This window comes from Daldinia loculata, assembly GCF_022478755.1.
Source record: "Daldinia loculata strain CBS 113971 unplaced genomic scaffold F4817scaffold_16, whole genome shotgun sequence".
In the NCBI taxonomy this organism is placed as follows: domain Eukaryota; kingdom Fungi; phylum Ascomycota; class Sordariomycetes; order Xylariales; family Hypoxylaceae; genus Daldinia; species Daldinia loculata.
Window position 1 is genome coordinate 462,492 of NW_026054870.1, and position 27,656 is coordinate 490,147.

The 27,656-nt window shown below is 47.8% G+C and overlaps 10 protein-coding genes across 10 annotated transcripts; 4 read left to right on the top strand and 6 right to left on the bottom strand.

The window, feature by feature from the left end:
* Positions 1-129: 129 nt before the first annotated feature.
* Positions 130-1,983, bottom strand: F4817DRAFT_364284 (MFS general substrate transporter; the record flags this gene model as incomplete). The annotated part of the gene is made up of 2 exons (XM_049306732.1): positions 130-1,366; positions 1,443-1,983. 2 exons carry the CDS (start codon positions 1,981-1,983, stop codon positions 447-449), a joined length of 1,461 nt encoding a protein of 486 aa, XP_049160423.1. The 3' UTR covers positions 130-446.
* Positions 1,984-3,374: 1,391 nt separating this feature from the next.
* F4817DRAFT_63452 (Nuf2 family protein) lies at positions 3,375-5,156 on the top strand. Its single transcript, XM_049307704.1, has 2 exons — positions 3,375-4,882; positions 4,943-5,156. The coding sequence occupies exons 1-2, from the start codon at positions 3,611-3,613 to the stop codon at positions 5,060-5,062; spliced, it is 1,392 nt and encodes a 463-aa protein (XP_049160424.1). The 5' UTR covers positions 3,375-3,610; the 3' UTR covers positions 5,063-5,156.
* F4817DRAFT_63450 (uncharacterized protein) lies at positions 5,097-6,161 on the bottom strand. Its single transcript, XM_049307703.1, has one exon. It carries the CDS (start codon positions 6,018-6,020, stop codon positions 5,250-5,252), a length of 771 nt encoding a protein of 256 aa, XP_049160425.1. The 5' UTR covers positions 6,021-6,161; the 3' UTR covers positions 5,097-5,249.
* Positions 6,162-7,461: 1,300 nt separating this feature from the next.
* F4817DRAFT_314651 (ARM repeat-containing protein) lies at positions 7,462-9,939 on the top strand (the record flags this gene model as incomplete). The annotated part of the gene is made up of 3 exons (XM_049300437.1): positions 7,462-7,501; positions 7,579-7,721; positions 7,789-9,939. The coding sequence occupies 3 exons, from the start codon at positions 7,462-7,464 to the stop codon at positions 9,937-9,939; spliced, it is 2,334 nt and encodes a 777-aa protein (XP_049160426.1).
* F4817DRAFT_333762 (RTA1-domain-containing protein) lies at positions 9,921-11,884 on the bottom strand. The gene is made up of 3 exons (XM_049302796.1): positions 11,486-11,884; positions 10,747-11,320; positions 9,921-10,611 (listed from the first exon to the last, which is right to left on the bottom strand). Exons 1-3 carry the CDS (start codon positions 11,718-11,720, stop codon positions 10,428-10,430), a joined length of 993 nt encoding a protein of 330 aa, XP_049160427.1. The 5' UTR covers positions 11,721-11,884; the 3' UTR covers positions 9,921-10,427.
* A 1,036-nt stretch (positions 11,885-12,920) lies between these two features.
* Positions 12,921-14,752, bottom strand: F4817DRAFT_333772 (putative 3-hydroxyisobutyrate dehydrogenase G6G8.5). The gene is made up of 3 exons (XM_049302797.1): positions 14,233-14,752; positions 13,982-14,155; positions 12,921-13,775 (listed from the first exon to the last, which is right to left on the bottom strand). Exons 1-3 carry the CDS (start codon positions 14,461-14,463, stop codon positions 13,056-13,058), a joined length of 1,125 nt encoding a protein of 374 aa, XP_049160428.1. The 5' UTR covers positions 14,464-14,752; the 3' UTR covers positions 12,921-13,055.
* Positions 14,753-15,563: 811 nt separating this feature from the next.
* F4817DRAFT_314654 (DNA-binding domain of Mlu1-box binding protein MBP1) lies at positions 15,564-16,944 on the bottom strand (the record flags this gene model as incomplete). Its single annotated transcript, XM_049300438.1, has 3 exons — positions 15,564-15,597; positions 15,657-16,821; positions 16,881-16,944. The coding sequence occupies 3 exons, from the start codon at positions 16,942-16,944 to the stop codon at positions 15,564-15,566; spliced, it is 1,263 nt and encodes a 420-aa protein (XP_049160429.1).
* Positions 16,945-19,060: 2,116 nt separating this feature from the next.
* Positions 19,061-20,856, top strand: F4817DRAFT_357903 (E set domain-containing protein; the record flags this gene model as incomplete). Its single annotated transcript, XM_049305965.1, has 4 exons — positions 19,061-19,157; positions 20,237-20,559; positions 20,624-20,672; positions 20,726-20,856. The coding sequence occupies 4 exons, from the start codon at positions 19,061-19,063 to the stop codon at positions 20,854-20,856; spliced, it is 600 nt and encodes a 199-aa protein (XP_049160430.1).
* An 88-nt stretch (positions 20,857-20,944) lies between these two features.
* On the bottom strand, positions 20,945-22,347 carry F4817DRAFT_63665 (serine/threonine-protein phosphatase PP2A catalytic subunit). Its single transcript, XM_049307705.1, has 2 exons — positions 22,085-22,347; positions 20,945-22,027 (listed from the first exon to the last, which is right to left on the bottom strand). The coding sequence occupies exons 1-2, from the start codon at positions 22,215-22,217 to the stop codon at positions 21,315-21,317; spliced, it is 846 nt and encodes a 281-aa protein (XP_049160431.1). The 5' UTR covers positions 22,218-22,347; the 3' UTR covers positions 20,945-21,314.
* Positions 22,348-24,451: 2,104 nt separating this feature from the next.
* On the top strand, positions 24,452-27,411 carry F4817DRAFT_63689 (uncharacterized protein). The gene is made up of 3 exons (XM_049307706.1): positions 24,452-24,805; positions 24,901-27,198; positions 27,252-27,411. The coding sequence occupies exons 1-3, from the start codon at positions 24,684-24,686 to the stop codon at positions 27,262-27,264; spliced, it is 2,433 nt and encodes an 810-aa protein (XP_049160432.1). The 5' UTR covers positions 24,452-24,683; the 3' UTR covers positions 27,265-27,411.
* Positions 27,412-27,656: the final 245 nt, after the last annotated feature.

The following is a 27,656-nucleotide window of genomic DNA, read 5'->3' on the forward strand; positions in this document are numbered from 1 at the left end:
CTGGGTCATACGACTACCCCTATATATGACATTTCAGATGATATATATTATACCTATGTAGATATATTTATATATACGAATTTGAAATCGGCGCCGGCGTGGACATTTTTGGCCTGCCTTACGCCAATATATGTACAATATGGTGTAATATTGGGTAATTTTAGATTATGTTATACTACTGTTTGTTAAATTTTTAGGTAGTCTTATACCTTAGGGTAACAAGATATACTAAGGATTCGAATCTATAGACACAATTTTACGCACGCGCGGCGATGGAATATGCTTGAATAGGACCGATCTCGCACATAACTCCGGATCTAAAACCCAGTGCTGTTTTCCATCGATCTACCCGAAGCGCCCAATTTAATATGCCGATAAACCCGCTACTCATTTGCATGTTCCCTTTAATTCTGTCCTCAGGCCACAGCGAAACTGGTACCAGAGCATCAATAGACTTCTTTCACTCTCCAACTAACAGCCAATACGCGAGCTCCAAGGAAACAGCTCGTTGAGATAGCATACGACAGCGCTGCAAAGAGAATCAGCGCCAGCCAGCCTTGACGCTCGTCGCTGCTGATCTCCAAAAGTGCACCAGCGATGGGGAGGGCGGTTAGGGTACCGAAACTGCCGACCATAACCGCCGTAGAGTAAACACGGCCATAATCGCGGGCGTCGCAAAGCTGTCCGATACACACGGGGTACAAACCCAGGTTGCTTCCGGAAGCAAACCCGAAGGTGACGGCAAAAACGATGAGCAAGGCACGCGAATCACCGGCGGGAAGCCAGAAAGCGAGGATAGTGACGACACACAGCGCGTTTGTTATTGTAATGACATTAAAGCGACCAAAGCGGTCCGCTAGGAATCCGGGGAGGAAGCGACCGAAGAATGACCCAGCGTTAAGAATCGCGAGGAAGGTGTATGCATCGTTGGCATCTTGGCCATGAGCTGCGGCGTACGAAACTATGTACGTCAATGGGGTAAAGATCCCCCACTCCATAAACCAGACGCCGATGCAACATAGAGTGAACTTGACATCCTTGAAGAGGGTCCAATCCGGTAAGATTCGTATTGGGTGGGTACTTGGGGGGAGGCGGGAGCGCACGAGGAGGTTAGCTATGACTGATAGGAACAGCAGTATGAAACCGATGATTCTCGTACTCCATGCAAAGCCAAGCTTTGGAATGACAGCTTGGAGGTAGAGGGGGAACACAAGTCCGCCGACAGAACCCGCTGTCGCAGCGACACCAACAGCCAAGCCGCGACGCCTCTTGAAGAAGTGTGCTATCACTCCATAGGCAGGCACGTTGAGAAGAGCACCCCCTATACCCCCGAGGACCGCGTATGTGAGGAGGATCTGGTAGTATTCTATTTTCAATTATTTAGCACATGTTTTACTAATAGATATATGATAAACATAGGGGGTCCTAAATAGGGTGCTTACCTTCACATAACCCTAGGATGAGCTGACTGGCGATAACTAACAAGCTACCGACGGCGACAAGTAGCCTGGGACCGTACCTGTCAAAAATAGGACCGACCTGGATACCAAAGAAAAAGACGATGAATAGATATACGCTAAAGACCCAGCCGACGGTCGAGGGGCTGTAGCCGGCGAGCTGGTGTGTTGAGAAGTACGATTCAAAAGCGCCAACCGAGTTAATGAGACCATACAAACAAAGCATGGAGCAGAAGGAGCCAATAACTACGAGCCAGGCCGCCAGGCCACCTTCAGGGAAATCATCGTCGTCGTCACTGTCGCCCCTATCTAACGATAAAGACGACGGCGATGCCGCAGCTGCATCCTCGATGGAACGGGAACGCCCCTTCTGGCTCTCCAGGTCCTCGCCGGAATTAGATATGGAATTGGTATTGGGAAGTTGCTTCTTTTCGTCAAGGTACTCCGACGGAAGTGACATGACTCCCGTCGGGACAGTTTGATTTATGAGGCAGCTGTCATCTGCATTCTGTGGCGTGAGGGTCATGGACGACCTCCTCATCTCTAATTACAGTATAGTTCTTAGTATGAACAGCGAATCGGAGCTAACTTATTAACAGGACTCTTTAAAGATATAGCCGTCTCCTCTGCCTTATGCTCGAGACTCTCTTTTGACGTCGAAAGAAGGTTGAAAAAAAACTGGGAACGGCAGAGGAATCCCGTCTAAGTCTTGTCAATTATATGGCGGGAAAGTCTGGGGAAAGATAACGACAATTCCATTATAATTCATTAATAAAGAGTTCGTATGTCATACGAGCCCACCAAGAATGGTACTGTTACATAAAAGTTTCCTTGTTAGTTGGTAATATCATACCACCCACTCCGCCGTCCCCTTTCGAGTCTTACATAGACAACTTCCCCGATCTTCCCGCGCCCTCCCGTCCTCGCATTGGTGTAGGTATATAAATTTCACCTTGCGGCTCGCGGAGATCTACGGTGACCGCTAGGTCTGGGCTTATTTCTCATTCGCTCATTGCAATGAGGTGACCGCTACGGATGCGGTATGTAGGTGGTTTATATCTTAGATAGCTAAGATGCTTCACGAACTGCCCACAAAATCAGACGCGGAATTGGCCAATGAGATGTTGAACGTCGTCTCAACAATGCCCTTACATAGCTAACTAGGCCATCTCAGTTTATGAAATAAAATGCGAAGCATATGGCCTATGCTCGACGTTTGACATTTATATCATTGCAAACATCTAATCCTGAGGACGCATGAATTTCAAAATATGATGACAAGCAAAGATAAAAGATCCCTGGCCAGGCCTCGCAAGTCGCCATCGGGTTCACCGAGCTGAGAAGCCTAGTCCTCTGGCGATCTAGTTTCCATACGACCTCGCCAATGGTAACGATTAGGATGACTTATGTATGCATACCGCATATAAAAGCAGAAAGTATAGGCGATAGGCGATAGGCCTTTAGTTTAAGAACAATAAAAATCTTCACGTCTGTCTTTAATTTAATTGAGTCATATATTGTGCTTGCTTGGGTATCGTAATGGTGCTCGTGTAAGTCGTCAGAAATAAGGTTGTTTAGTGAGCGGCCAGCGGTGATGCGCCCCTATTTGTACGGATATAAGATGTGCTTGTCATAGAAACTCATTTGATTGAAAATGTGAGGTATGTTTGAGATGATGGCACGTTGGAACATGGATAAGATAAGATACAACTACATGTAAATAAAAAACTTGATCGATGCTAATAAATTGACATCCACGCGTGTCATTTGGTATCGGTGGTCGTGTAGTTGTATTGGTTCTAAGTCGTCTAAATAAAGTGAAGGAGGCAGAAGAACCATATAATTTGGAGATTTATTAGTGGCTATACAAGCTTCGTTATCGGGGTAACTACTTCATAATGTATCGTTATACTGATTATTTGCGTCTAAACAATCTGTCTCATGGGTATCTTAGCTGCTCGACCCACATAGCAACCGTATCAAAACAAACATATCTCTAAAGCCTTTTCCACTCCATCACCTAGCTCGACAATTCAACGATTCGGAATAATTTCAAAAATAGTGTTTCTGCTTTGATACTAGACACTCTGATACTATAGGACATACGAACTTTAAAACCCCCTCGAAGATCGTAAATATCCAATACCGTGACCATGGCGTATAACCCGCGAATGTCGATAATACCGCCGACGCAAAACCAGTCGCGCACGCGCAAGAAGGAGGAGGAAGCCGACGCCTTTATGCGGTTGCCGGACAGAGAGATCGTCGGTTGCATAACAGACATCGGGATCCCCTTTACTGTTGCCGACCTGCAGAAGCCGAACCCGTTACAAGTACAAATGATCTTCGAGTGGTTCGCTGAACTGCTTTTGAATGCGACCCGTGATACCGTCGAACCGGCGATGCGCGCTGCGGCTGAGGATGTATGCGGCGAATTCACCGATATTGTGCCTCCCGACACTCGCAACCTACTGGGCTTTTACGTATCGCTGCGCAAGCTACTTCTCGAGTGCGGTATTACCGACTTCAGTTTTAGCGATCTATATAAACCCACACATCCGCGACTCGTCAAGATCTTTAGTTACTTGATAAACTTCGTTCGGTTCCGCGAAAGTCAGACTAATGTCATTGACGAACATTTCAATAAGGCCGAACAGACTAAAACGCGGATCGAGACGCTATATGGCGAGAACCAGGACTTGGAAGCCAGATTGGAGGAGATGCGACATAACCGGAAGGCGATGGAAGTCCAAGTCCGCGAAAAGACGGAACGTAATGAGGAACTAAAGAAGACGTTGTTGGAGCTACGGCGGAACCAAGAAAAGGTCGCGGTTCGGTTAGAAGAGGCGAAGGCAAAGAAGGGAGAGTTGGCACAACGACTCGAGCAAAAAACAACTGAGAAGATGCTGCTCAAGCAGGAGAGCGCCAAGCTACGACCATACACACTACAAAGTCCCCAAGCGTTACAAACAAGTTTAGCGGAGCTCAGCAATACTCTCAACACAGATAAAGCCCATATAGATTCTCTGGATCGACGAGCAAGAGCATTACAGACGTCGACGGATTCCTTCGGTGTTGTGGCGACGGATGTTGCATCCTGTATCAAACTTCTCGATGAGATCTCAACGGAACTGGCCAAGGAAGAAGAGGAAAATGCTAGAAACGCGAAGCAACGAGATGCGTTATCAGAACGTGGCAACAACGTCAAGGAAGTGGAGAGAACAGAGGCATTGCTACAGAGGCAGTTAAGCAAGTGGAACGAGCGTACAGAAAAACTCCGCGAACACAGTCGAGAGAAAGCCCAGGAAGCCAAGGAGAAGATGGAAGAGCTCCGAGCATTACACAAGAAGTTGACAGAGGAGCGAGCGACGAAGGGCACGGAGATCGAAAGAAGGAGGGTCCGCATTGAGCAAACTGAGAAGAAGGTACGTATACTCAGATTATCCCCCTCGGCTACCCTATACTTGGTACTAACTATAAGATAGATGCTGGATCTCAAAGAGAACATTGAGAGAGAGGTTCACAGCGCATATGATGAGTATCTGAAGATGGAGTCACACATCAAGCTGTACATTACAGAGATGGAGCAGGCCGTCTCCATCTGACCATTGTCTCTCACCTTTTTACCGATAACGAGACCATGAAAGGATGATACCACGGCTGGCGTTAAGGTGTTGCATACCGGCCAGGACCGGAAAAGTGCATATAGGGCTTATTACCATTGTAACTTGTGTTTTAGGCATCTGAAGAGATACCATATTATTTATAAAGTCCACCATGTTTTATTGGCGTCTACTTGTTTTCATCCAAGTTTGTATCCCATTCCCCAAGTTGGAAATCAAACCACCTCTTCATGACTCTTCCGACTTCTACAGTCCGACCAGTCCAACCGCCAGCCTCCGCGTCGGGACCTAGTCTCCTCCCACCGCCACTTAAAAAGGGAACGTTTTCTCTTAGCGAGTCCTCAAACGAAGATGCAGAGCTACGCTTCCGGGGCTCAATAACGATCATCTGCCACGATAACCGGTAACCCAGCTCTACTAGCGCGGATGCAGAGTTACCGAGACCTTGCGCGCTCCATTCGCTCGTGTCGCGATGCATCTCTAGGAACCCGTATAGAATTATACACGGTGTGCACTTCCCTGAAGAGTTGAAGCCGGCGGGCGGAATTGGGACTTTGGAGTCATCCGGTGAGAAGACGGACAAGTATGCGCGGAGATGCGTGACTGTAGGGATGTAGACGACACGGATGTGCCGCGATGTGGCTATTTGGTACAGCGGAGAGGAGAGAAGCCGGTGTTGTTGTTGTCTGGCCTGCTCTTGTTTGATATCTTGGATCTCTGGCGCAGCACCAGATGTTGAAGTTTCCACTGAATGCTCAACAGAAGCTACCTCATCCGGATGAGCTGTCCCTTGAAGCACATCGTCCGAGAGAGACGCAAGGAATTCTGAGCGGGAAGAACATATAACCAGAGTAGTTGGATGGACGTGGTGGGTTAAGATATAAGTGAGAAGTTCAGAAGGTAGTGCCGGGGAGAGGAGTAGAAAGGGTGCCGAAGACATGAATATTGTGACTTCATAACGGCCATTACAAGAATATCAACGATGAATATTCAAATTACATAAATACATGTACTAAGCTTGACTGTCATGTCCGTATAAGTGGCCCAGGTGCTATGTAAGTCCAACCTAATATACCTAGGTTAGGTAGTGTAGAACTACATTATGGGGCTGGGGGGGTCTATTGACATTATGTCAGCAATGGTGTCAGTATAATTACATAATTACAGGCCCCGATACTATGTCAAGACCGTGTCAATAGGTCAATATAATGTCTGCAAGGCTTGTTGTACCGATTCCATTGCAGGTACTTATAATTCAGTACTAATAGATAGTATGTTAAGGTATTTATTATGTCAGAGGTACTGTTTATTTCGACGTAATTACCAGGCCTGTTGACGATGTCCAAATAGCCACTATGTCCACAACTGTCAGGATTTATACCCGTTGATTAATGTCATACACAGAGTGAGTGTCTAGGATAGGTAGACCAAGTAATAATAGTATTGATCTTGTAACGCCTGGCCTTCTATCCTCTTACGAGGGCGCTTCGCGCCTCTTATATAGTCGATAGACCCCTGTAGCTACCCCTGACCCATAATACCCTGACAACAACGATGTCAGGAATTCAACACGATGTCAGAGATTTAATACAATGTCAGCCCCGGGTATATACAGGTTAAATAAGGGCCTGGAGTATGCATATATACTGCAATACGGTAAACTTTAATCGTGATAACCTCGTAGTGTAATGGTAAAACACGTAGCCCGTAATCTCGTAATAGTAGTTCAAGTAATCCTTTTAATAACCTTTTCAATTGACTTTTGCATGTGCCTATGCTGTAATATATATATATATATATCTCTTTAAGGCCCTTTATTAGATTACAAGGCCTTCTATTCTTTTAATTTTTTTTAATATTATTAGGCCCTGGGGTGGTGACAATGACCTGGCCTGACATAGTCTTATACGTGACATATGTCGATTAGGTGACCGTGACTACCGTTGGTGACGATGTCTAATAGGCCACCCTTTCCCAATATATCGGTATTTTAAACGCAATACAATTACGACGAAATATAATCGTGTACGTACGGTAGCTATTTCAGACCTGGTTATCCTTATAATTTAGATGCAATCACCCCCGAGGGTGACTATATTAAAAGGGATAGCCAATTAGCTAGGGGACTGATTCCTGACTGTTACATAGCCGACATTATGTCCACACCTTATCACTATTGCTGACATCATGTCAATAGACCCCCCCAGCCCCATAATGTAAGTTTGAAGGTAGCCCCATAAAAAGTCACCGGGGAAAAGCCCCGCCAAAAGTTCAACACTGCTGCAACTGAACTTAGCTCTCTTCCACCGACGTCACACACCTAAGAACACGGCAACCGACGCAACAGCTTACGAGCTTGTCTGCGCCTCCTCAACTACGCTATGGAGTCTATCTCTCGAATATCTAATTTACTTGAGAGCGGTGAGAATCCCCATATTCTCTTCTAAGGATAGCTTGACATGGCTTGACCGAGGTAGACTGACCTCCCTCTCCCGTAGCTCGGGAGCTCACTCTCGATGCGGCCCAAGCGGCCCGGAGCTCTCGTAGTACCACACGATCTCTACCGACGGCGCAACTAAAGAAGCTTCTCGACAGCCGAAATGACCGTGAAGTGCTCGATGGACTGCGACGTGTTATTTCTGTACGCATGCTTTATCCCCCTTTGCCGACTACTGGAACACGCCGACTGATCGATCCTACTTAACTAGATGATGTACCGTCAGCAGAAGACGCTCCCATTCTTCTCTTCCATCGTCAAGAATGTCGCATCACCGAACCTCGAAATCAAGAAACTTGTATACATATACCTTATACACCATGCCGAACAAGAACCAGATATGGCCCTCTTGTCCATTAATACAATCCAAAAGTCTCTATCAGACTCGAATCCCCAAGTACGAGCACTCGCCCTACGAACCATGTCCGGCATTCGAGTCCCTGTCATCAGTCAGATTGTATCCTTAGCTATCAAAAAGGGGGTAGTCGACATGTCCCCTCATGTGCGCAAGGCTGCCGCTCTCGCCATACCGAAATGTTACCGTCTAGAACCGAGCACCCTACCCCAGCTACTAGAATACCTGACAACGCTCCTAGGCGACAAGCAGTACTTTGTCGCCGGTGCCGCGGTCAGCGCTTACATGGAAATATGTCCCGACAGGGTTGACCTAATCCACAAGCACTACAGGAGTCTCGTCAAGAAGATTGTAGATATGGACGAGTGGAGTCAGCTGGCAGTGCTAAGAATGATGTCCATATACGCGCGGAAGTGCTTCCCAAGGCGGACGAAGGCTGCCAGATCAAAAGACAAATCGGACAATCTCCAAGACTTCTATGGGGAGGGTGAATCGGAACCTGCCTCAGAAGGGGAACGGGTAGTCATTCTCGATCCGGATCTTGTCCTATTACTTAATGGAATCAAACCACTTCTACAAAGTAGAAACTCAGGTGTGGTGGTAGCTGTGGCTCGTTGTTATGCGGACTTAGGTACACCTGAATATACTAAAACCTCGGTCGGTCCGTTAGTCGCTCTTTTACGGGGAGCACAGGACATTCAGCAAGTCGCTCTATATAATATAGTATCTGTCTGTCTTGCGCACCCAGAGCCATTCGTTAAATACGCCTCCCACTTTCTCGTTCGCGCTACCGACACAACTCCAGTGTGGGAGCTGAAGCTCGAGGTACTCGCACTAATATTCCCCCACAGCCCCTTACAAACGAAGAGCCTCATCCTTAATGAACTCGAACACTTCTCTCGCGGGACGAATAAGTCGCTTGTTCGCGAAGCAGTGCGAGCTATTGGCCGATGCGCGCAAGCAGATCCGGCGACCGCACCCCGATGTATGCGACTACTACTGGGGCAAATAACGAGTCTTGACGGCACGCTAGCTGCCGAGTCCCTCACGGTAATCCGTCACCTTATCCAACAAGAACCTCAAGCGCATATGGGAACCGTTGTGCGCCTGGCGAAGAACCTCGATTCCGCGACCGACCCGCAAGCTCGCGCAACCATCATCTGGCTCGTGGGCGAATTTGCTGGTCTAAACGGCGAGGACAACATCGCGGCTGACGTGCTGCGAATACTTCTGAAAGCATTCGCGGAAGAATCCGAGATCGCTAAGCGGCAGATCGTCCTCCTCGCAGCGAAAGTCTACCTACACCATCTCAACAGGACAACGGAAGCGCAAAAGTCGGACGAGCAGAACAACGATCCTCCACCCAACTCAGAGGATCATCCTATAGCCCGATTATGGAATTATGTCCTCCTACTTGTGCGTTACGATACGTCATACGATTTGCGCGACCGCACACGCTTATATAAAGCGTTGCTGAGCGTGCCTCAATTAGCGACGCTAATGCTACTTGCGCCGAAACCCGCACCTCAAGCGCCAAGTCCGTCAGAGACACGGAAAGGGTTCTTACTAGGATCTTCGGCACTGGTGCTTGCCGGAGGTGGAGGAGTGCACGGCCTACGAGGGTACGAGCCCCTACCAGACTGGGTTGAAGAAGGCAGGGAGCCGGACCCGAAACTTCGGGCTCAGGATGGCGTTCCGAACGAGTATAGTGAAGAGAGGAGAGCTATCCCTGCGGCGCGGATGCTTGGGGATTCTTCCATGGGAGCGCAAGCAGGTAGGAGCAATGGGCTCTCCACCTCAGCAGGGACAGGGGCCAAGACTTTAGATGATTGGCTCGCCGAGGACGAGGAAGAGGAGGTAGAAGATGATGGCGAGGAGGAAGATGAGAGCGAAGAAGAAGAGGAATCAGAGGAGGAAGAAGAAGAGGAGGAGGAAGTGGAAGAAGAAGAGACTGATGAGGAATTCGACAACTCTAAAGCTGAGCTAGAAGGGTTCCTTAATAGGTAACATCGAACTTGTTACTTCTTTGCATATTGAATGGAGCTATACAAATAGAAATGCATAGACACCAAGGGCATTAGGACTGGCTACATAGAACCAGGCGTTGCTAGATCTCTTTTTAGTTGTCTACCTACCTAGAAAGAACAATGGAAAGATCTCCCACATATCCGATTACTATGCAAAGAATCAATGTGCATAAGTTTCCTAGCACTTTTCGACTCGGGGACTTGCTGTCTCATTCGTAATGGAAAGTGGTACTTTGCGTAGCTAATGGATAAAAAATATGTGTAAGGAATATTAAGGGGGTATGCAAAACCGCGGATATCTAGGTAAATAGGTAGGTAGGAGTGTCTATATCATCGCACATGCTATATATATGCAAAAAAGCAAACGAACCAGGCGGGCGAAACAAAAAAGGCAGCTAGTCGTACGTCTAATTCCCAACTAAAACGAGAACAGCAATATATTATAAAAACGAAGAAAACATTGACATCTTATACGCCAAGAGTCTTCTGCTCCGTCTGGTGTCCCTCGTCGCCCGACGCGATGGGCTCCTCGCTAGCTACCTTCTCCCCCTTGTTCTTCCTCTTGAAGCGCTGGGCTTCCCGCTCGGCCATTGCCGGGAACAGGAAGCCTGGCGGGAAGGCGGTTAGGAGGACGACGGGGATGAGGATGCAGCTGTTGTTGTGTTGTGTTGTTAGTAGATGTCTCTCGGGAGAAAGGGAAGAGAGAGAGAGAGAAAATAGGGTTGGAAGGGGGGGAAAGGGGGGAGGTGAGTTAAGGTAGATAGGTAGATAGATAGATAACACTTACAATCCCTCAAGCACAATAAACGACGGCTCATCCTGCATGATCTTGTTTCCCCATCCTCCCGCCATCTCGGCGATCCGGTAGATACACCGTATCAGAATCCCCGCGTACGCGCCCGCCACCGCATAGCAGAACATGCGAAACCTGCTATCATTCCACATAGCCAGGGCCTGGGGCGTGGCCTGGCCGCCCGCCACCCACTTCCTGGTGCGGAGGTAGTAATCGAGGCACAGGGCGCCGAAGCCGGCCAGCACGGCGGACTGCAGGGCGATGCCGGCGATGATGACGCGGTCGCCGGAGAGCAGCAGCTGCGGGTTGTCGTAGCCGGCGGAGGCGGCGAGGCTGCCGCCGATGGCCTGCAGGATCAGGCAGGAGACGTCGGCGGGGACGAAGATGAGCGGGTAGAGCCGGGGGCGCAGGCGCGAGAGCGCGGGGTTGATGGAGAGGGTGGCGTGCTTGAGGGTGAGGTAGATGGAGATGCAGATTAGGGTTGGCGCGAGGATGATGGCGCAGATTTGCGTCTGGAAGGCGCTGGAGTCCCAGGGGTTGTTGTGGAGGAGGACGCGCGCGATGTAGCCTGGGGTTTGGGGGGTTAGTATGGATAGGTTATATTATGTATTTATATAAGAGGCTGGCTGGTTGGACCTGGATGTAAGAATACGCAAAGGTGCGCTTCCATAACAATGCACCGCGCTGAGGACAAGCAAGCCCATAGAGCAAGGGCAGGATAGATAGAACATACCTGCGAACTCCAGAACACATCCCGCGGTGAGGGCAGCGGAATAACCCCAAGTCCTCTTCCAAATACCAGTGACGACGAGGCCTATGATGCACAGGCCAAACGCAGCGGCGAGAAAGGCATTGACGCCGAGGTTGGGATAGTATCCCAGAACCGTAGCCTGGACCGGGCAGTAAGGGGTAACTTCAGTGCAGGATCTGAACGACACATGGCGCGGCGCATCCGTAGTATTCGACATCTTGAAAGTTGAGCTGGACAAGCCTTGGAATAACTCGGTATGAATTAACTCTTTTCTTTCCTTTCCTTTTCCCCCTTCCCTTCTAGCTATATAAATCCTTTATAATAGCAACCACCGCCCAACGTCCAGCTGTTGAGTTGACGTTTTTTTTTTTTTTTTTTTTTCGATTTGTTGAATGCTAGCTAGCTAGATCTCGAAAAGCAAGCGCTTGGATAATCCAAATCACCGGAACGTATCGCCAACAGGCAAGCTATAAATAAACCGAAACGAAACAAAATTTAGCGAGAGACGCTATGCTATAGCTTAAAGTACTATAGGATACCCAAGTTCGAAGTATATACAGGGAACAAGAGATTCAACCTGACGTTAACGACCCAGCAGCGCGGCACTACAGATATAAAAAGAAAATCAGAAGGAAGAAAAATAAGGGTCGCGGGAGCCTCGTGGGAATACATATTCCAGGCGATCTATCTCGCGCCACGGGCACGGCAATCTGATTAACGCGGGCATCATCGGTGGGGGGAGGAGGCGAGGCGAGGTACTGTACGGTATGTAAGCGGGAACAAAGGATGTGTGGGTGTTAGTTACCTAACAGCTTGGCAGCCGGGCAAAAACAGCGAATACGCAAGATAGCGTGTGCGGAATCTGATCGGATAGGTATATACCCAACGAGAAGGTTACTAAAAGCGGAAAAAAGGACAAGAGATGCCCACTGCCAGGTGCCCCTAGTAGGTAGGTAGGGTTTACTGGGTGGCGCTTAAGCGATCTGACAAGACCCCCCATGTGGGCTTCTAGAACGCCGATGCCCAGCTCGGTTGCGCTGCCGAGCTGACGAAACGACCTGCCCAGCTCCGAGGGCCAAGGCCTGTGCTGTCATATTAGCATGCATTGTCGAATGGGCGTTTACACTTGCAGAGATAGATGTAGGTACTACCTACTTAACTAGGCATATTCGCTCCAAACAAAGTACAAGTGAGATTGAGCAGAGAGCCAGGTAAGTATCGTCATGACCAAGTCACCACCACATTAAAGAGAGTTGTGGAATTAGATTAGAGGGGGCCCGATGGACCCCCAATCTTTGGGCGGAAGAGGCTTCATCCGGGACGCTACGGCGTTAGTTCACTTCTCCGGGCGCCACCCGGGTCATTGCACCGGAGCGTACCTTGATCTATCATACTGCAAGAAATATCCATTAGACTTGATCTTGTAGATATCTTAGATAAGCGATTGCTAGCCGATCTAATAACTACAAGGAAGCTATAATTAATGCCTTCACTTTATCAAATTAGATCAGATCAGATTAGATTAACTAGATGGTATTGTTCAAATTAGATCTTATTCCTTGCCGCCTAGGAATCTATATATCACAGAGAAGTCTCTGCCTTTACATACCTCTACTTGCTCAGCCTCTTCGTAGACTTGTCTTGCTCGATCGCCAAGTTCTAACTTCGCATTGGCTTCATTTGCAGCTACAATGGCAAGCTTTAGATCCTTCTTCATTAGACTAATACCAAACCCGCCAGAATAGTCACGGCTAGCCGGTGCGCCTTCAACAACTCCTTTTACCGGATTATTGACTTCGCTTGGCCAGCATTTGCCAGTGCTAACATTGATGATATTGGCTAGCGTCTTAGGATCGAGACCCCATCTAATGCCTAGGTTCATCGCTTCTGCAGTTGCGATATTGTTGATGGCAAGCAAATAATTATTGGCTAACTTGGCGCTGAGCCCATTGCCTTGCGCGCCGCAGTGCAGTACTCGTTTTCCCATCCGTAGCAATATCGGTTCCAGCTTTGGTACTAGAGCATCGGGAGCACCCAACATGAAAGTCAGAGTACCTACCGCAGCGCCTACTACACCACCCGACATGGGAGCATCAACGAATTGGCCTTGGTTTGCATCGGTAACCCAACTTGCAACCTCTCGAGACGACGAAGGATCAATCGTTGAGCAATCGATATATATCCTGTCCTTCTTTGGCAAATCCGGGGATAATATCTCTCGATACACGCCCTTTACATGTGCCGGCTCAGGTAACACCGTAATTACTATATCCTATTAAGACTCAGTTAGCATCAGAAGCCAACATGATCTTAAAAATAAGTTGAATATTGAATAAGTTCTTCAGAGGATTGGCTATAAAAAAGGATTAATCATAAAAGAACCGGCAAGCCGGCCCCAACTTAGATCATAGATAGAACAGAATCATCATGTGAACGAAAATTGAAATTTAGAGAATGAAGGGAATAGTAGACACATACCGATTCCTTTGCAGCATCATTTACATCATGTGCGAGTTCAACTGCAGCGCCACCAGTCTGAGATGTCCGCATCTCCTCAGCTAGGCGTTTCACCGCATCGCTGTTAATATCGAACAACTTGACCGAATCACTCGGCGGGAGTTTCGCCTGTAAATTCTTGGCCATTTGGTATCCCTAAATTCGTATCCATTAGTTTATCTGTCATAGCACAAGCCGCCAAAACGAAGCTTTCCAACCAACTCATGACGTACCATTTGCCCCAACCCAACGAAACCATATCTCTCCAACCGTTTTGGCGAAGCCGAGAAGGCTCGTCTCTGGGCTTTAAAAGCATTCCGTGCAACAACGGTGTGAACTCTCATGGTGGAAAGAGGTAGCGTGTGCAAAACAATTCCAGCACCAGGTGAAAACAACCAACTGCAACAACGGTGGACATAAGAGGCGCGGGTAGAAAAGTCAATTGGAGACGGGTTCTCCAACATGTCTCTACAAAGCCCTGAACACCCGCGGGGTACCGAGGACCGCAGAACCGACCATTGCCGGCCAGAATCTTAGGTTAAAAGGTCAAGTGACCTCACCTCAATGGGCCAAAAGCCAAAACAGCCCTGCGCCGCGCACATCGCGTCTGAGAGGGAATGCGTTCAATCCATTATTACACCAGGTCTACAGACATCCATCTCTCTAGATGTCTCCAATTGCGACTGGTAAGCATTCAGTGTCTGAATGCTACGCCTCTGCTGGGGATGAAAATTGAAATTGGAAGAAAAAAAATCACGAGAATAAAATGAGATTGCGAAAATTTTTATTCTCATTTTAGACAATTTAAAAGCTTGGGCCACAGGCTAGAGATGGTGGATCCCTGTCGGCCTTTTTGGGCGTAATGCGGAACATTAAGTCGCTTAGGTACATACCTACTTCGTAGTTCAATTATCAAGTCACTATCAGATGAGCCGCGTTTAGCACCAGAGGTTGTTGTACAACATTTACCTTAACTACATGTAAGGAAGTAGGTAGATATAGTATGGATATTTATCATGATGAGGCACATCCCTTTCCATATCACGAAGACTATAATTCGGTCAAACTGAGGATAAGCTTCTTTGTTGATAGGATTCTTTGTTGAGTTAGGCACTTAAAAGGACCCCCCTCGCTACTTCGTAGTTCTATAGGAAATTTCTATTCCAAACTATTTGAATCATCATCTCCCAGAGAACCGACCTTAAAAATGTCACAAACACGAGTGAACGAGTGAAATTTCTCTTTTTCATTATGAAGTTCTCGGGACCTGTAGTGTAGGAGCAGAGTGATCCCTCTTTTCTCGAGAGAGACCGCCAAAAGGGGATGTGATGTATACATGAGCCATTTCATATAGCTACGCGAAATCAGAATCTGAATAGCCAGCTCCGACCAACTGTACCGGGGGGGTATGTGCAAAAATAACAAACAAGTAACCAGGTTCCCCCACCAACGAAACCCAGTAAAATGATCCAGATGAGACGGTATCGTGAGGACGATATGAGGGGATACTAAGGGACTAAACAATTGTAGGGCCTGGAGCTCAACGTGTGAGGGCAGTACTAGGCTAGAATACGCCCATGACGTACGGGATTAGGGCACTAGAGAACATGGTTAGTTTACGAGACCGTTTGAATTCGACCATAGTCCAGAAACTTACCCAACTGCGAGGGTCGCGCTAAGACCGACAAGCGCTCGGTTCCTGACACGCTCCTTTCTCAACTGCACCTCCGTCTTCACTTTCTTGGACCTCGGTTCCTCTGATATTTCGGCTTCGTCTTCGTCTTCCTCCTCCTCATCATCATCGACAGCGATCTCGTCAGCCTTTCGTTTGTTCGTATTGCTGTTCGAGCCAGACGACGCTGCAGTCTCGGCAGCAGCGATCCTCACCATCTCCTTCGCCTCTTCGATCATCCGAGTAGCCTCTTCAGCATCAGGTTCTCCACTGAGGGGAATTTCCACTTCGACAGTAGTTTGTGTCGTTTCGACACCACCATGGAATTCAACTTCCTGGCCGACCTTGATTTGCACCTTGGCATCCTCATCAGCCGGCGCGAAGACAATAGCGGGCTCCTTTTCGATGGTCTTAATAGATACCTCCTCAGTGGCAGCAGTAGACTCGGCGTCCTCGTCCGTCTTCGAACCGTTCGTAATGGGCTCGGTTTCTTCTTTCAAGGACGGAATTTCGGCAGGTAATTGAGGAGTAGAGGCTTTTGTAGCCCGCTTTCGCGGAGATGCGATAGCTCGTTTCTTTGAAGGGCTGGCTGAGCGACGACTGCGCGTGCTACGGGGAAGTGATGACGGAGTTGGCGGTGCAAGGAGAGGCTGGGCTGGCAAAGGAGCTTCGAATTTTGGTGGCGCGGCGATCTTCTTGGGAGGGCTGTCAGGCGCACTCGTAATGGCGATTTCAGCCGGGTCCAGGAGCGCACAGATCCAAGGAGTAATTCGATACTCCTCGGCAAGAGCCAAGGCTTGCTCAGGAGGGATCCAAACATTCCCAGCAGTCTCCTCATGGCTCGTCGTAGGTAGCGACTTGATGAATTTGCGCTCCATCTCCTCTTCTACGGCCTCAGCATAGGGGAAAGTCGCCTTGAACATACCAGTGGCAGAGACGTATCCATCCTGACTGCGGCGCATGAGGAAATACGAGTTCGGAGAAGACTTGAAGATACCCGAGTTGATACCCTTCGGCAAAGGAGCTCGCAGATGCGCATAGTCGAAGACCCCAAGACTAGTAGGGTCGACATCCCCAGCGGTGCCGGCTGCAACCATCTTCGCGGTCAATTGGGTCTGGCCCAAGCGTCGGCGTGAAACGAGCTCATGATCTGTAGAACGAGTAAGCGATGCAAGTTAACAAAAACTACCTAGACACGATGCTTCATACAAGGAGGGATGTCCTCAGTCATAAGAGGATTATGTTTGTTAGGAAGACGTCTTAGAGTAGCCATTTTTTGGGATTTGTTGGATAAGACGCGACCGAAATTAACGTATGCGATAGAGCCTCGCGTCGATTAAAACCGCGACGAGCGATCGGATTTAAATGAGGGTAGTATTAAAAGAGATAGGCAATGAAAACCGAGGCTGGTTGCTAAGTTAGCAATTTCTCGTTATCGAGTCGCGCAGAAATGCGATGCGATGCGATGTGATGTCGCGGGTCGTCGCCATAGAAGCGCGAACTTAGGGCTGTCGAATAGGCGGGTCGCTAGGATGGATCTCACTCACGTTATGCAGACTTGCGTCAGGAAGAGGAGGCTATTATTACACCAATATTCGAAATCCCAGTTGGAAATTGAAATAATAGGTTATGAATTTTTAGCCACAGAAAACATTTAAGGGGATAGATTGATGTAGCTGTAACACCCGGCGCAAAGAAATAGGTTCCTCTCTCGAATTTGAGGCGGGTTGTCAGGAAAAGGACAAGGTCAGAGGAAGAGAAGGGGAGAAAGCCGGGGGGGGCTTCGTTCGACTTTGCGCTGCAAGTTAGAGCTGCTGTCAGCAACGGTGATTAGCCCAGCAGTCGCGAAATAGGAATTGATGAATTACCACGAAGGGTTTAGGGGACCCACCATTATGAAGTATAATCCAATAGGAAAAGTATATTGCGGTAAGGTCTATTAACTCCTTCTTAGTACGAATAAGGCACGGACCAACACCTTTTCTGGAAGACCAGTACGGGGTACATACGGATGCACCCACTGTATCACCGAAGAGGAAATTGCTATTCTACGGTGCATTTATACTATACTGTATAAGTTAATACTGTGTTTGCTCTATTTCGTAATACCTTACCGGTAGGTACTCGATCCTGCCTTGCCCGTTTGTACGATACGTGGTAGCTTGTGTATTGTATTGTATTTTAAGCACCAGAGAGCTTGAGGACCAAAAGATGTAAAATAAGGAAGCTCCCTAGTTCGTCAATTTATATCAAATCCAAGCTAGTCACGTATTTACCTGTCTTACCCTTGGGTGCTCAGGGATAAAAGAGAACTTAGATTGCTCTTACAACGAACAGATATGGCTAAACTGTGTTGTATGTTTAAAAAACCTTAGGTAGTCGATTAGATTTATACAGTTCTAAGCCGCATCATCATCTCTATTATACTCATAATGAGTACTAAGGTCAGGTTAGAAATAGCAGAACTTATAAACGACCTAATTACCTATCCCTTTAACTAAATACCCTCTACCCCACTAGGTTACATAGGTAACTCTTAGCTTGGTGATTCATCACGCCTATGTGAAAGAATCAACATAGATAACTAAAGTCTTAGCAATTTAGAAAAGGTCTTCACTTCTAATAAACCATATGGCATATTTAGTGGGATCCATATACCATATGTACGTGCCACGCAGACATGCATACTATTGTGTGAGCGTATCGAAGCTGTTGGATGGAGAAAGAAGCACGATGGTACCATTATCTGACATAGCTGACCATAGCCGGTTTGGCCGATATTATAACCCTTACCTACTCCAAGTTGTTGATATCGGGCATCATCAAGTACGGGGGTATCACTAACATCACTAACGCACGTATCCCGCATTCGTATGTTAGGCAAAGCGCGGCTTTGAAGCACAATAGCATGTTCAGAAAGGAAACAAGGGCTAGACCTGGCCTCAGGGGAGCAAGACAAGACAAGACAGGAAAGCCCCTCTCAAAGCCACTGGTGCACCCTTTTTTTTTTTTAGCCCCGCCGCACTTGAGCTGCACATGCAGACATGCAGCTTCTAAGAGCCACAAAATTGGCCAGAAGCCCCAAATTCTGTAACATCGTGTCCAACCCACCTTCTTTATATCAGATCGACATAGAAATCCCACTTAGGTACATATATTTCAAGTACTTACATAGCGTAGCCAGATAGCCTAGTTACACCCCTCTAAGGTACAAAGTCTCCAGGTACAAAGCCATCACCGCCAGTCTACCCCTCCTAACCAATATTTTATCACACGTCGACATTATCTGTTATTGTTATTTACATCTTTCCAAAACAATACTTGGAAATACACTCTCTCTTTCATAGTAACTTACTTGCCTTACTTTTTCGTAGTAGAGCATCATCAAAATGGCATCTCAAGACGAAAATGATCACCTACCCGAGGAGACTCAGGGCTACAAGCTCTCTCAGCCCAAACAGAGCTTGGCCGAATATCAGAATATGGGTATGTATAAAGGCTTTTTTTTCTTTACTTAGTCTTACCGTACCTTCATAATTCCCGTCTATCATTCCCTTCACGTTACTCCAGAGATGTCTGTGTCTTATAGGCACAGAATAGGTGGGATGGTATTGAGTTTGGTAAGGGCTAGGTGAAAAAAAGGGGGATGGAGATAGGACGAAGTTCACGACACCGACTTTAGACGCGTCTCTTAAAAAAACGCGAGAAGAAACATGGTCTTGGAGTTGTTTGCTTCCTAAGGCTGAAGCCTAAGTCAGTCAATTTGACACCTGACTGTTAAGAAATTTCCAACCGTCGACAGTGACTATGGGAATTTTCAACAATCCACATCATACCGGACTGGCCCTTATCTACAAGTTTGCTATACCAAAGGTCCCTTTTTCAGCAACACCAAGATCTCAACAAAGACTCACCTCAATCAAATCACATTATCCAATGCATCAACATATTCGCTCTCAATATGGATGCACATGGGATCCGTCCGCGACCACTTGGGCGTGCTGCCCCTCAACGCGTTGGGTTTGTTCGACGCATGGTCTCGATGCCGCTCATGAAGCAAACTCATGATACAATATACTCGTCTGGTTTCCATCGACTTTCGGAGGAAGACTTAGATGACCGTTTCGCGGAGCCTTGCCCACCGGTTACTACGTCTCCCATTATTCCAGAGTATGACAATGCCCATACCAAACAATCCCTCAAGGAGTACCTAAAGGACCAGCTTCAAGTTAGCACGACCAAGTCCAGTGATGGTGCGAGTGCATCACGGTCTTACAAAAAACCTAGTCTACGCATGGATTTGTTGAACTGGTTCAAGGAGAAGCACACTTTGAAGTTCACGAGACACTCTTCTACATCCTCATCTGGAAGCGGACTTGATCCGGCCATGACATGTAGAGGACTACCGAGCATGATGCTGGATGAGGAGATCACACTCATAAATTCATCAACCAATTCCTCCCCCATTTCACCATCCTTCACTACAACTTCACAAACACTCCAACAGACCAGGTCACAAATTAGTGATAGAAAGGATTCATCTAATTTCAATAACCTTGATACAGATGCCAACGACGAATCTCTCCAGCGCTACAAGCAATCCCTCGGTCTAAGCGGCGGAAAGGATCTATCCGATCCGAACGACCCTCGAGTTTGCATTATTCACTCTCTAGCTATGGAGTCGTCCGGCCGTGCTCCCGTCGTTATCGACCTGTCTGCTCCCGGTAGCGAGAGCACCCTCAAGGACAACCCCTTCAAGATTAAGGAGGGCAGCAAATTCACCATGGTCGCCACCTTCAAAGTCCAGCACGAAATTCTCAGCGGTCTCCAGTACGTCCAGGTCGTCAAGCGCAAGGGTATCAAAGTCAGCAAGGATTCCGAGATGCTGGTAAGTCTACTTTGAGAACTATTCTCAACTTAACATTTGCTGCTCAATTACTAACGCATCATAGGGAAGCTATGCTCCGAACACAGATAAGCAGCCCCTGTACAGCAAGCGTTGTAAGTATCCCTAATCTGAAATTAGGATTCCAGATGATCTAACCTCTGAATAGTCCAAGAGGAAGAAGCTCCTTCCGGGATGCTTGCCCGAGGCCACTACAACGCCACTTCCAGCTTCGTCGACGACGACAAGAAGACTCACCTACAGTTCGAATGGAGCTTCGACATCAGCAAGGACTGGTAGATGCAGTAACCGTCTACTCCACGGAGGAAAAACGTGTTATCTGACTGAATGATGACGACCACGACAATAGAGGGAAGACAAAACGTCCAAAAGTTTTCAATGGAATAGTACTCTTCGACCTAGACGGTTCGGCTAGCTGGCGACTAGTACTTTATGCTTATAGGGGACGGATAGTTGAGTGTAGATAGTTCATCTCTTGAGCATTTTCTTTGCTCTACTAAACAATTATGCCGCAACTCGCAGTTCTTTTTTTCAATGCAACGTCCAACAAAATGATTTCTTCCTTTCGAGCCTTTGATGGCGAGGGGTCTATGTAGATGAATAGGACGGTTGAAAAGGGGGTATTTTCTTATTCTCCTTCTTCCTACCACCCATATATCGAGGTATCTTTATGGTACGCCTACCACCTGCTTGATAAGCCTGCTTATACAAATCCGGACCGACCGATCGATATATTCTTATAAGAAATAATCCGGCAGCGTATTTCCGTCGGCTGTCTTCTCTCCTCCCTGTTGTATTTCCTTGTGTTGGTCATTTTCGGGCGCGGCCGCGAACACGTTGAAGAAACGCTCCCCAACATCACTAACTTCGAGTACGCTAGCCATATTACCGCACCGGTAGCAGTAGTTGGGAGCGCTCCACACCGTGCTCAGCTGGTCGTCGTAGAGGACTTGGAATCCTTCCTGGCAGAGCTGGTGCGCGCGTAATATATGATTCATCCCGTTTACCGCAAGGAACTTCTTGACTACCCGCGCGCCGAACTGGTAGCCCGCGCCACGGGGCGATAATGAAAATTCGTCTCTCTCGGGATCTGGGTCGGACCATACTAGGTCGGCCATTGGGCCCTCGTGCGGTATCTCCCGGAACCGGTCGATGATTTTGATCTGGTCGATGGAATGGATCGAGGGGGAGAGACCGCCGTGCACGCAGAAGATCTGGTCGTTTATAACTACTGAGAGGGTGAGGAAGTCGAACATGTCTGTGAAATAGTGCCAGACGTTTGCGTTGCCGTATTTGCGCGAACACTCGGTATAGAATCCGTAAGATTGTGTTACGCCGCGCGACTCGTGGTTGCCTCGGATTAGGTGTACGCGGTTAGGGTATCTAAGCTTGAGGCACACGAGTAGAGATATAGTCTCGACGCTGAACATGCCGCGGTCTACATAATCGCCTGCAATACCCGATAGTTAGAACAATAACTTTATTACGGTTCGGTTGCGTTACTTACCGAGAAATAAGTAGTTCGTATCCGGACACCAACCGCCGATTTTAAATATCTCGATGAGGTCGTAAAACTGGCCGTGGATATCACCGACGACGGTGACGGGGGCCCTGACATGGACGACGTTGCTCTCTCGCATGAGCAGTTCTTTCGTCTTGGCACATATCGCCTCGATTACGGACTCGGCCAAGAGTTCTTTCTTATACAGACGGGATATGCATTCATCCAGATCGACCGAAGCTATACGGCGGCGCACAGGTCAGACGAGAACCTCAGCTTGCATTTATGCATGTATGTATGTATGTATGTACGGCGGGACCAACCTGGAAGCCCAGGCATGTTGGGCGGCTAGAGACGCAGATGCAACTCGAAGACAACAACAGCGGGTATGCCTGTCTGTCTGTCTGTCTGTCTGTCTGTCTGTCTATCTACCCAAAGCGGTGCTCAAGAAGCGGTTTGGGGGCGACTGCGCGGGGCGGGCTTCCTTCTGCTCCGGGGAAAGGCAAAGTCGTGTGGGGAGCTAGAAGAAACCGCAAACATATTCGGAGGAGGCAGGGTATTCGGCGCCTCGCATGGAGAGAGAGAGAGGATGGAATGTAAGTTGTCGTGGGACGGGAGGGGGGAGCTGCCGCGCAAGAAAAGTGAAATTCGAGCTCAGAGTACGTGACGAAAAGCGAACTCTTTCAAAACCTCCGCAAGGAATGAATACATACCATACCCTTTGGTGTTGAATCAAAAGCCGATAGTGTGGGACCAGCGCCTGTGTGGGATAGCTGCTAGTCTCGGATGCGATGTCGAATTGGTTGGTAAGCTATCGTTATCGTTTATCGCTTATCGCACCCATGGCAAAAAAGAGCCGCGCAGGTTGTGTGGGTTAAGCCTGTTGGGGCTAGGGGTTTATACCGTAGCTGTCATGTGCATCTTAAACCTACTATATCAATATTATGTCTATATGCAAAGCCTTGTCTTCTGTATGCAATATATATATAAGATTGGTACCCGTGCTTGAAATCGTTCGATTAAATTTTCTGCACTTTTCAACTTCTCTTCTTTTCCCTTCCCTATCATTTTTCCCAACTTCGTCCTGTGGTTTTTTTAATCATTTCCGTATCTCGCAGCGATTTTTTTTCCTACAGAAAAAGCAACTGGTTTGCGCAGGCTACTTATTACTTGATACATTTGCTCTATATGGTTTGATTTTGGGAGTTCGTAGTGGAATACCCAGCTGTTATTCTTTTTCTGCTTGATTTTTTCTTTTTCTTTTTGGCCTGGACTCCGGTGACTTTTGCGTTTTCATCATTCAAGGAGCTGGGTTTTCCGATTTGATATCCAAATACTAATTCGTATTCGATCTTTTTCATCCAAGCCTTCATTAGGAATAATGATTATTGGTAGTTTACCTTATGGCAGGTTAAGGTGTTGGGAATGGATGGAACACGCGAAGTTGGTTCCTGAACGGCTTGGGCCTTATGCTGGCTCATATATATTTTATTTCCTATCTATCAAGGCCTACCCGTCGGTAAAGTCGTCATCAAATACTATATCTTCAATATCAAGACTTTCTTATCATGGTTGATATCATCTGGCCTGGAGCCTACAACGCTAGCCTCATGATACTGTGTTGTTGTCTTACAATAGAACTCTTTTATCCTCATCTGAGATTAATTACCTCTATCCTAAATTATGACCATCTATCCGCTCCTTTACTTTTTTTTCTCTTGTAGTGTCTTATGTGCGTAGTCTAACTGAGGATTCTAAAAGTTGTGAAGCAACGTGAAGCAAAGTGAATCACGTACGTACTTCTTCCTAGTACTTCTAGTCTACGGTGCGGTCCGAAGTTTAACCGCTACCGCCTTGGTGGTGGTACCTTAGGTACCTAATGGCCGCGATGCATTGTACCTTTCCTTTTGAACATTTCAATCTCACCCGTGAAACCTTCACTTTCAGCCCATCACCATTGATATTTATGTCGGGTATATCGAGCATCAATACTCCCTCCATTGGTCATATTAAGCTTGGATTGCAGTTCTATCGAAAATACAGAGCATCCTTGATGAATTTGCAACAATTATTTCCGCGTCATCGGAGTGGAGGAACTTGTATTGGTGGTGGTCTTCGCTTTGTCGCGGTGAGAAGCTGATCCCATAAGTTTTGCTCAACAAGGCAACTTATACCCAGGATCAGACACCTCGCTATTCATCGCGTAATCTTTATATCTCTCTTATATCCATGAGCCGCGCCTAATTGACTCTATTCTCGGACCTCAGATGACATTGCCGACTATCAATTTCTCTTGCCCCGCGTATGTTAGGTCTTGTCGCGACAAACTCACGTTTCCTTTACTATATGAAGTTGAAGACTTACTTCTATCTCAGCATGATAATTATATCCTAGAGCCTCTTAGAGCCTCAAGGACAGCAAAGCCTCGCCATCTGTGTAAATACGTACATGTCCGCTTTACGAAGTTTATAAACTTTGCTCTTTGCCGTTGCGCTCAGGCGCTTGGCAATTCATCAGCTTCGCTTCGTTGCCAACTACATTCTATATTAAGCAGACACCATTCCACTAGCGGACTGTCCCTCTCGATTCTTCTTCTCATTATTCTATGAAAATGGCCCAAGTTGCCCCGGGTCTTGTGCCAGACCATAACGAACGGCCCTGTTATAATTGTGGTATACGGGGCCATATGTTCACTGCATGTCCCGAGGAGCCTCGGAAAGTACCGGCGTAAGTATTCATAGCTCTGCTCTCTATCTTGATCATACGCTTGATTTTCCCCTCCACCTCAATATCCACGATGACGCCGACTAAAAATACGTTAGTGGATTAGAGGCCTCCTGGGCGCGACAACAGTCGAGCAATAGTCCTCATAATGATAGCTTCGTGCCCAACAAGCGAAGTAAAGGACCGGTAATTACGCGATATCCCCCTCCACCTCCTCTCGCTTCTTCTCACCCTCCACCTCCATTGCCCCGTTTCGAGAATTCTCCGCCTCAACCCTATCATTCGGGTCCAATCCCGGGCTATCCTCCGCCACCATCTTACGGTCCGGGGTTCGGAAGTCATCCGCCGCCGAACCCACCCTATGATAGATATGGACCTCCGGGACCACCGCCACCTGGCCCTCATCAGCCATTAAACCCTCCGGCTTACCAAGGCGCATACAATGCCGCGTATGGTCCACCGGGCCATATTCCCGGACCCTTTGATCATCATCATATTCCCCCTCCTGGACGTCCTAATCAGTATTTCCCCAACGACTACCCCCCTGGTCCTCCTGGTCCTCCTGGCCGGCCTGACCAGTACCCGCCCAGTCAACACCCCGTGGGTCCGCCAGGTCCTCCGTACGGCGCGCACCAGCAATATCCACCTGGGCCTCCACCACCACCACCACCATATGCGGCGCCGCCTAGTTTCATACCTCCGCCTACCCCATATGGGTTTCAGGGACCGCCTCCCGGGTATCATCAGAGTGAGTATAGCCCACCTCAGCGCGATCCTCCGGCCATCTTTCAACCATATCCTTCGCCCGATCCTTATCCTCCGCAATATGGAGATGATAGAAATCGCTATGAGCGCGGTCGGGATCACCAGCGCCGTTATGAAGATAGGCGTTCAAATGAAGCTTGGCATCCTCAAGACGCGTGGCACGGTTCACCGCCATCAAATGGCCAACCGTATAGAGATGAATACCGTGATGACTGGCATGGCAAACCCTCATACCGAGATAATCGACCTTCTCGTAGGCGGGGACATAGTAAGTCTCAAGATGAGCGGCGTCGAGAGCGGCAAGATCGCCAAGACCGGTTTCAGCCTTATAAGAATTCAGACAAATGGGACAGACATCACCGACGAAAACACCAGCCAGCAACGACTCCGAGCGAACCAGCGCGCCGCGATAGGATCTCTTTGGATAGAGAAACGCCAATAACGGCCAAAACAGATCAGGAACGTGAGCCTGGCGAGATAGTATCTGAACCAGCTTCCGCGTCCGACCATGGTGACCCAGAGACAACCGTCGACACAACTAAAGATGAGAGTAATGAAGATTTTAGTTGGGATGAGCGGACCATCTTTCTGGAGCTCCCGCTAAGTAGCAAGGTAGACCCGATTGCAGCACCTTTGCCGACGCAATACTTCGAGGATATAATGATACCTCCAGCATTCGACGCTAAGTCTTTGAAGTCGCGGTACATCACGCCGCGTAACGTTGATGATTTTGCACAAAGCATCCGCGAAACTCGGGATTGGCAGGTAATGCAACATCATCCTATATTTTTAGACCCGACGGAAATTCGTCTTGAGAAGTTGGATGATTACAATAGAGCAATCCAGAAAGACCTGAATATTAGGAGCAGTCGCCGAGATCGCTCTGGTAACTCACACGACACTGGCAGACATCGCTTCAACAATCCAAAAGGATCAGGCCGACACCAGGGAAAACATCAAGATTCACACTACAAAGCAGATCAAAAGAAGAGGAGATGGAACGATTCCCATGATGATGCCGAGGACTTCAAGTCAGAGAGGCGTCACCGTGATTCTCCGTATGATGATCCATTCAACAAGAGGTTGAAACTTACATCGCCACCCGAACCCGGAGAGTTAGTCGAGTCCGATTCTCAGCAACCTTCTTACACGCCCTCAAAGGCGCCGGCTGTACCTATGGATGATGCTAAATGGACCCCGGGGGCAAGAGAAACACTGGATAGTCAATCGCGACCTGAAAGTCTTAATAATAATAAGACCAATGGATCAAATCAAGAAACTGTAGCCCAGCGTATTAACCTATCGCTACCAGATAGTCAAGATAAGGTTGATGCGCAGCCGTCAACACCGTCAGGCCAGCCAATAGACATACCCCAGCCATATAGCCGGCCATCTAGCAGACAGAGTTTTAGAAGCGTCAAAAGAAGCCGCCCGGCCAGTCGGCGCTCCTCATTCGGAAGCGATATATCTGAATCCCAAGGATCGCCACTTGATCCTATCGAACGCGAACTACTAGGGCTGGGGCGACCTTCAACTAGTGGTACTGATAGTGGAGAGGAGTCAACAAAGAGGCAGTTGAGCGATGCAACGCCCAAATTCAAGCGTCGACAGCCTATGCTTGAGGCGTACTCGTAAGTTATCCCTACGCTCTCCTCGTTTATTTTTGATCGCTAATAGGACTTAGGCGTCGTTGGTAACGATACAAGGCCGAAGAGTTTCACAATGATAAAGACGGTTGTTCTATATAAAACACAGAGCCGTACAAAATTTCTATTTAAGGACAATGTGTTCTAATGGGAGCTATGAAGCTTCTTGGAGTCCTTCACTAGCACATAAGGGTGTATGAGGTACGACTTGGTACGACTTGGTACGAGTAAGCATCTGCTGCTTACTGACACAATGACTCTAATATCATACCCATGGTATACTGAAGTCACGGCTTGAAAATTCATGCATGAAACATAACACGATTCCTATTCTTAGGAGGGGAGATGTACATAGTAGCAGGGTGGAAGGCGTTTTCTATAGGTGCATTGGATAAGGTGGGAAAGGTCTGCAAAGTCCCAAAGGTGTCCGGAGCCTTCGTGTT

Bases quoted from the DNA above. Each gene is read 5' to 3' on its own strand.
- F4817DRAFT_63689 (XM_049307706.1), top strand. From the start codon at position 24,684: ATGAAAATGGCCCAAGTTGCCCCGGGTCTTGTGCCAGACCATAACGAA. The intron at 24,806-24,900 runs GTAAGTATTCAT...AAAATACGTTAG, and splicing joins GAGCCTCGGAAAGTACCGGC to TGGATTAGAGGCCTCCTGGG.
- F4817DRAFT_63450 (XM_049307703.1), bottom strand. From the start codon at position 6,020: ATGTCTTCGGCACCCTTTCTACTCCTCTCCCCGGCACTACCTTCTGAA.
- F4817DRAFT_63452 (XM_049307704.1), top strand. From the start codon at position 3,611: ATGGCGTATAACCCGCGAATGTCGATAATACCGCCGACGCAAAACCAG. The intron at 4,883-4,942 runs GTACGTATACTC...ACTATAAGATAG, and splicing joins TTGAGCAAACTGAGAAGAAG to ATGCTGGATCTCAAAGAGAA.
- F4817DRAFT_63665 (XM_049307705.1), bottom strand. From the start codon at position 22,217: ATGCGAGAGAGCAACGTCGTCCATGTCAGGGCCCCCGTCACCGTCGTC. The intron at 22,028-22,084 runs GTAAGTAACGCA...CGGGTATTGCAG, and splicing joins TACGAACTACTTATTTCTCG to GCGATTATGTAGACCGCGGC.
- F4817DRAFT_333762 (XM_049302796.1), bottom strand. From the start codon at position 11,720: ATGTCGAATACTACGGATGCGCCGCGCCATGTGTCGTTCAGATCCTGC. The intron at 11,321-11,485 runs GTATGTTCTATC...CCCAAACCCCAG, and splicing joins ATGTGTTCTGGAGTTCGCAG to GCTACATCGCGCGCGTCCTC. The intron at 10,612-10,746 runs GTAAGTGTTATC...ACACAACAACAG, and splicing joins TTTATTGTGCTTGAGGGATT to CTGCATCCTCATCCCCGTCG.
- F4817DRAFT_333772 (XM_049302797.1), bottom strand. From the start codon at position 14,463: ATGTTGGAGAACCCGTCTCCAATTGACTTTTCTACCCGCGCCTCTTAT. The intron at 14,156-14,232 runs GTACGTCATGAG...ATACGAATTTAG, and splicing joins TCGTTGGGTTGGGGCAAATG to GGATACCAAATGGCCAAGAA. The intron at 13,776-13,981 runs GTATGTGTCTAC...GAGTCTTAATAG, and splicing joins ATGATGCTGCAAAGGAATCG to GATATAGTAATTACGGTGTT.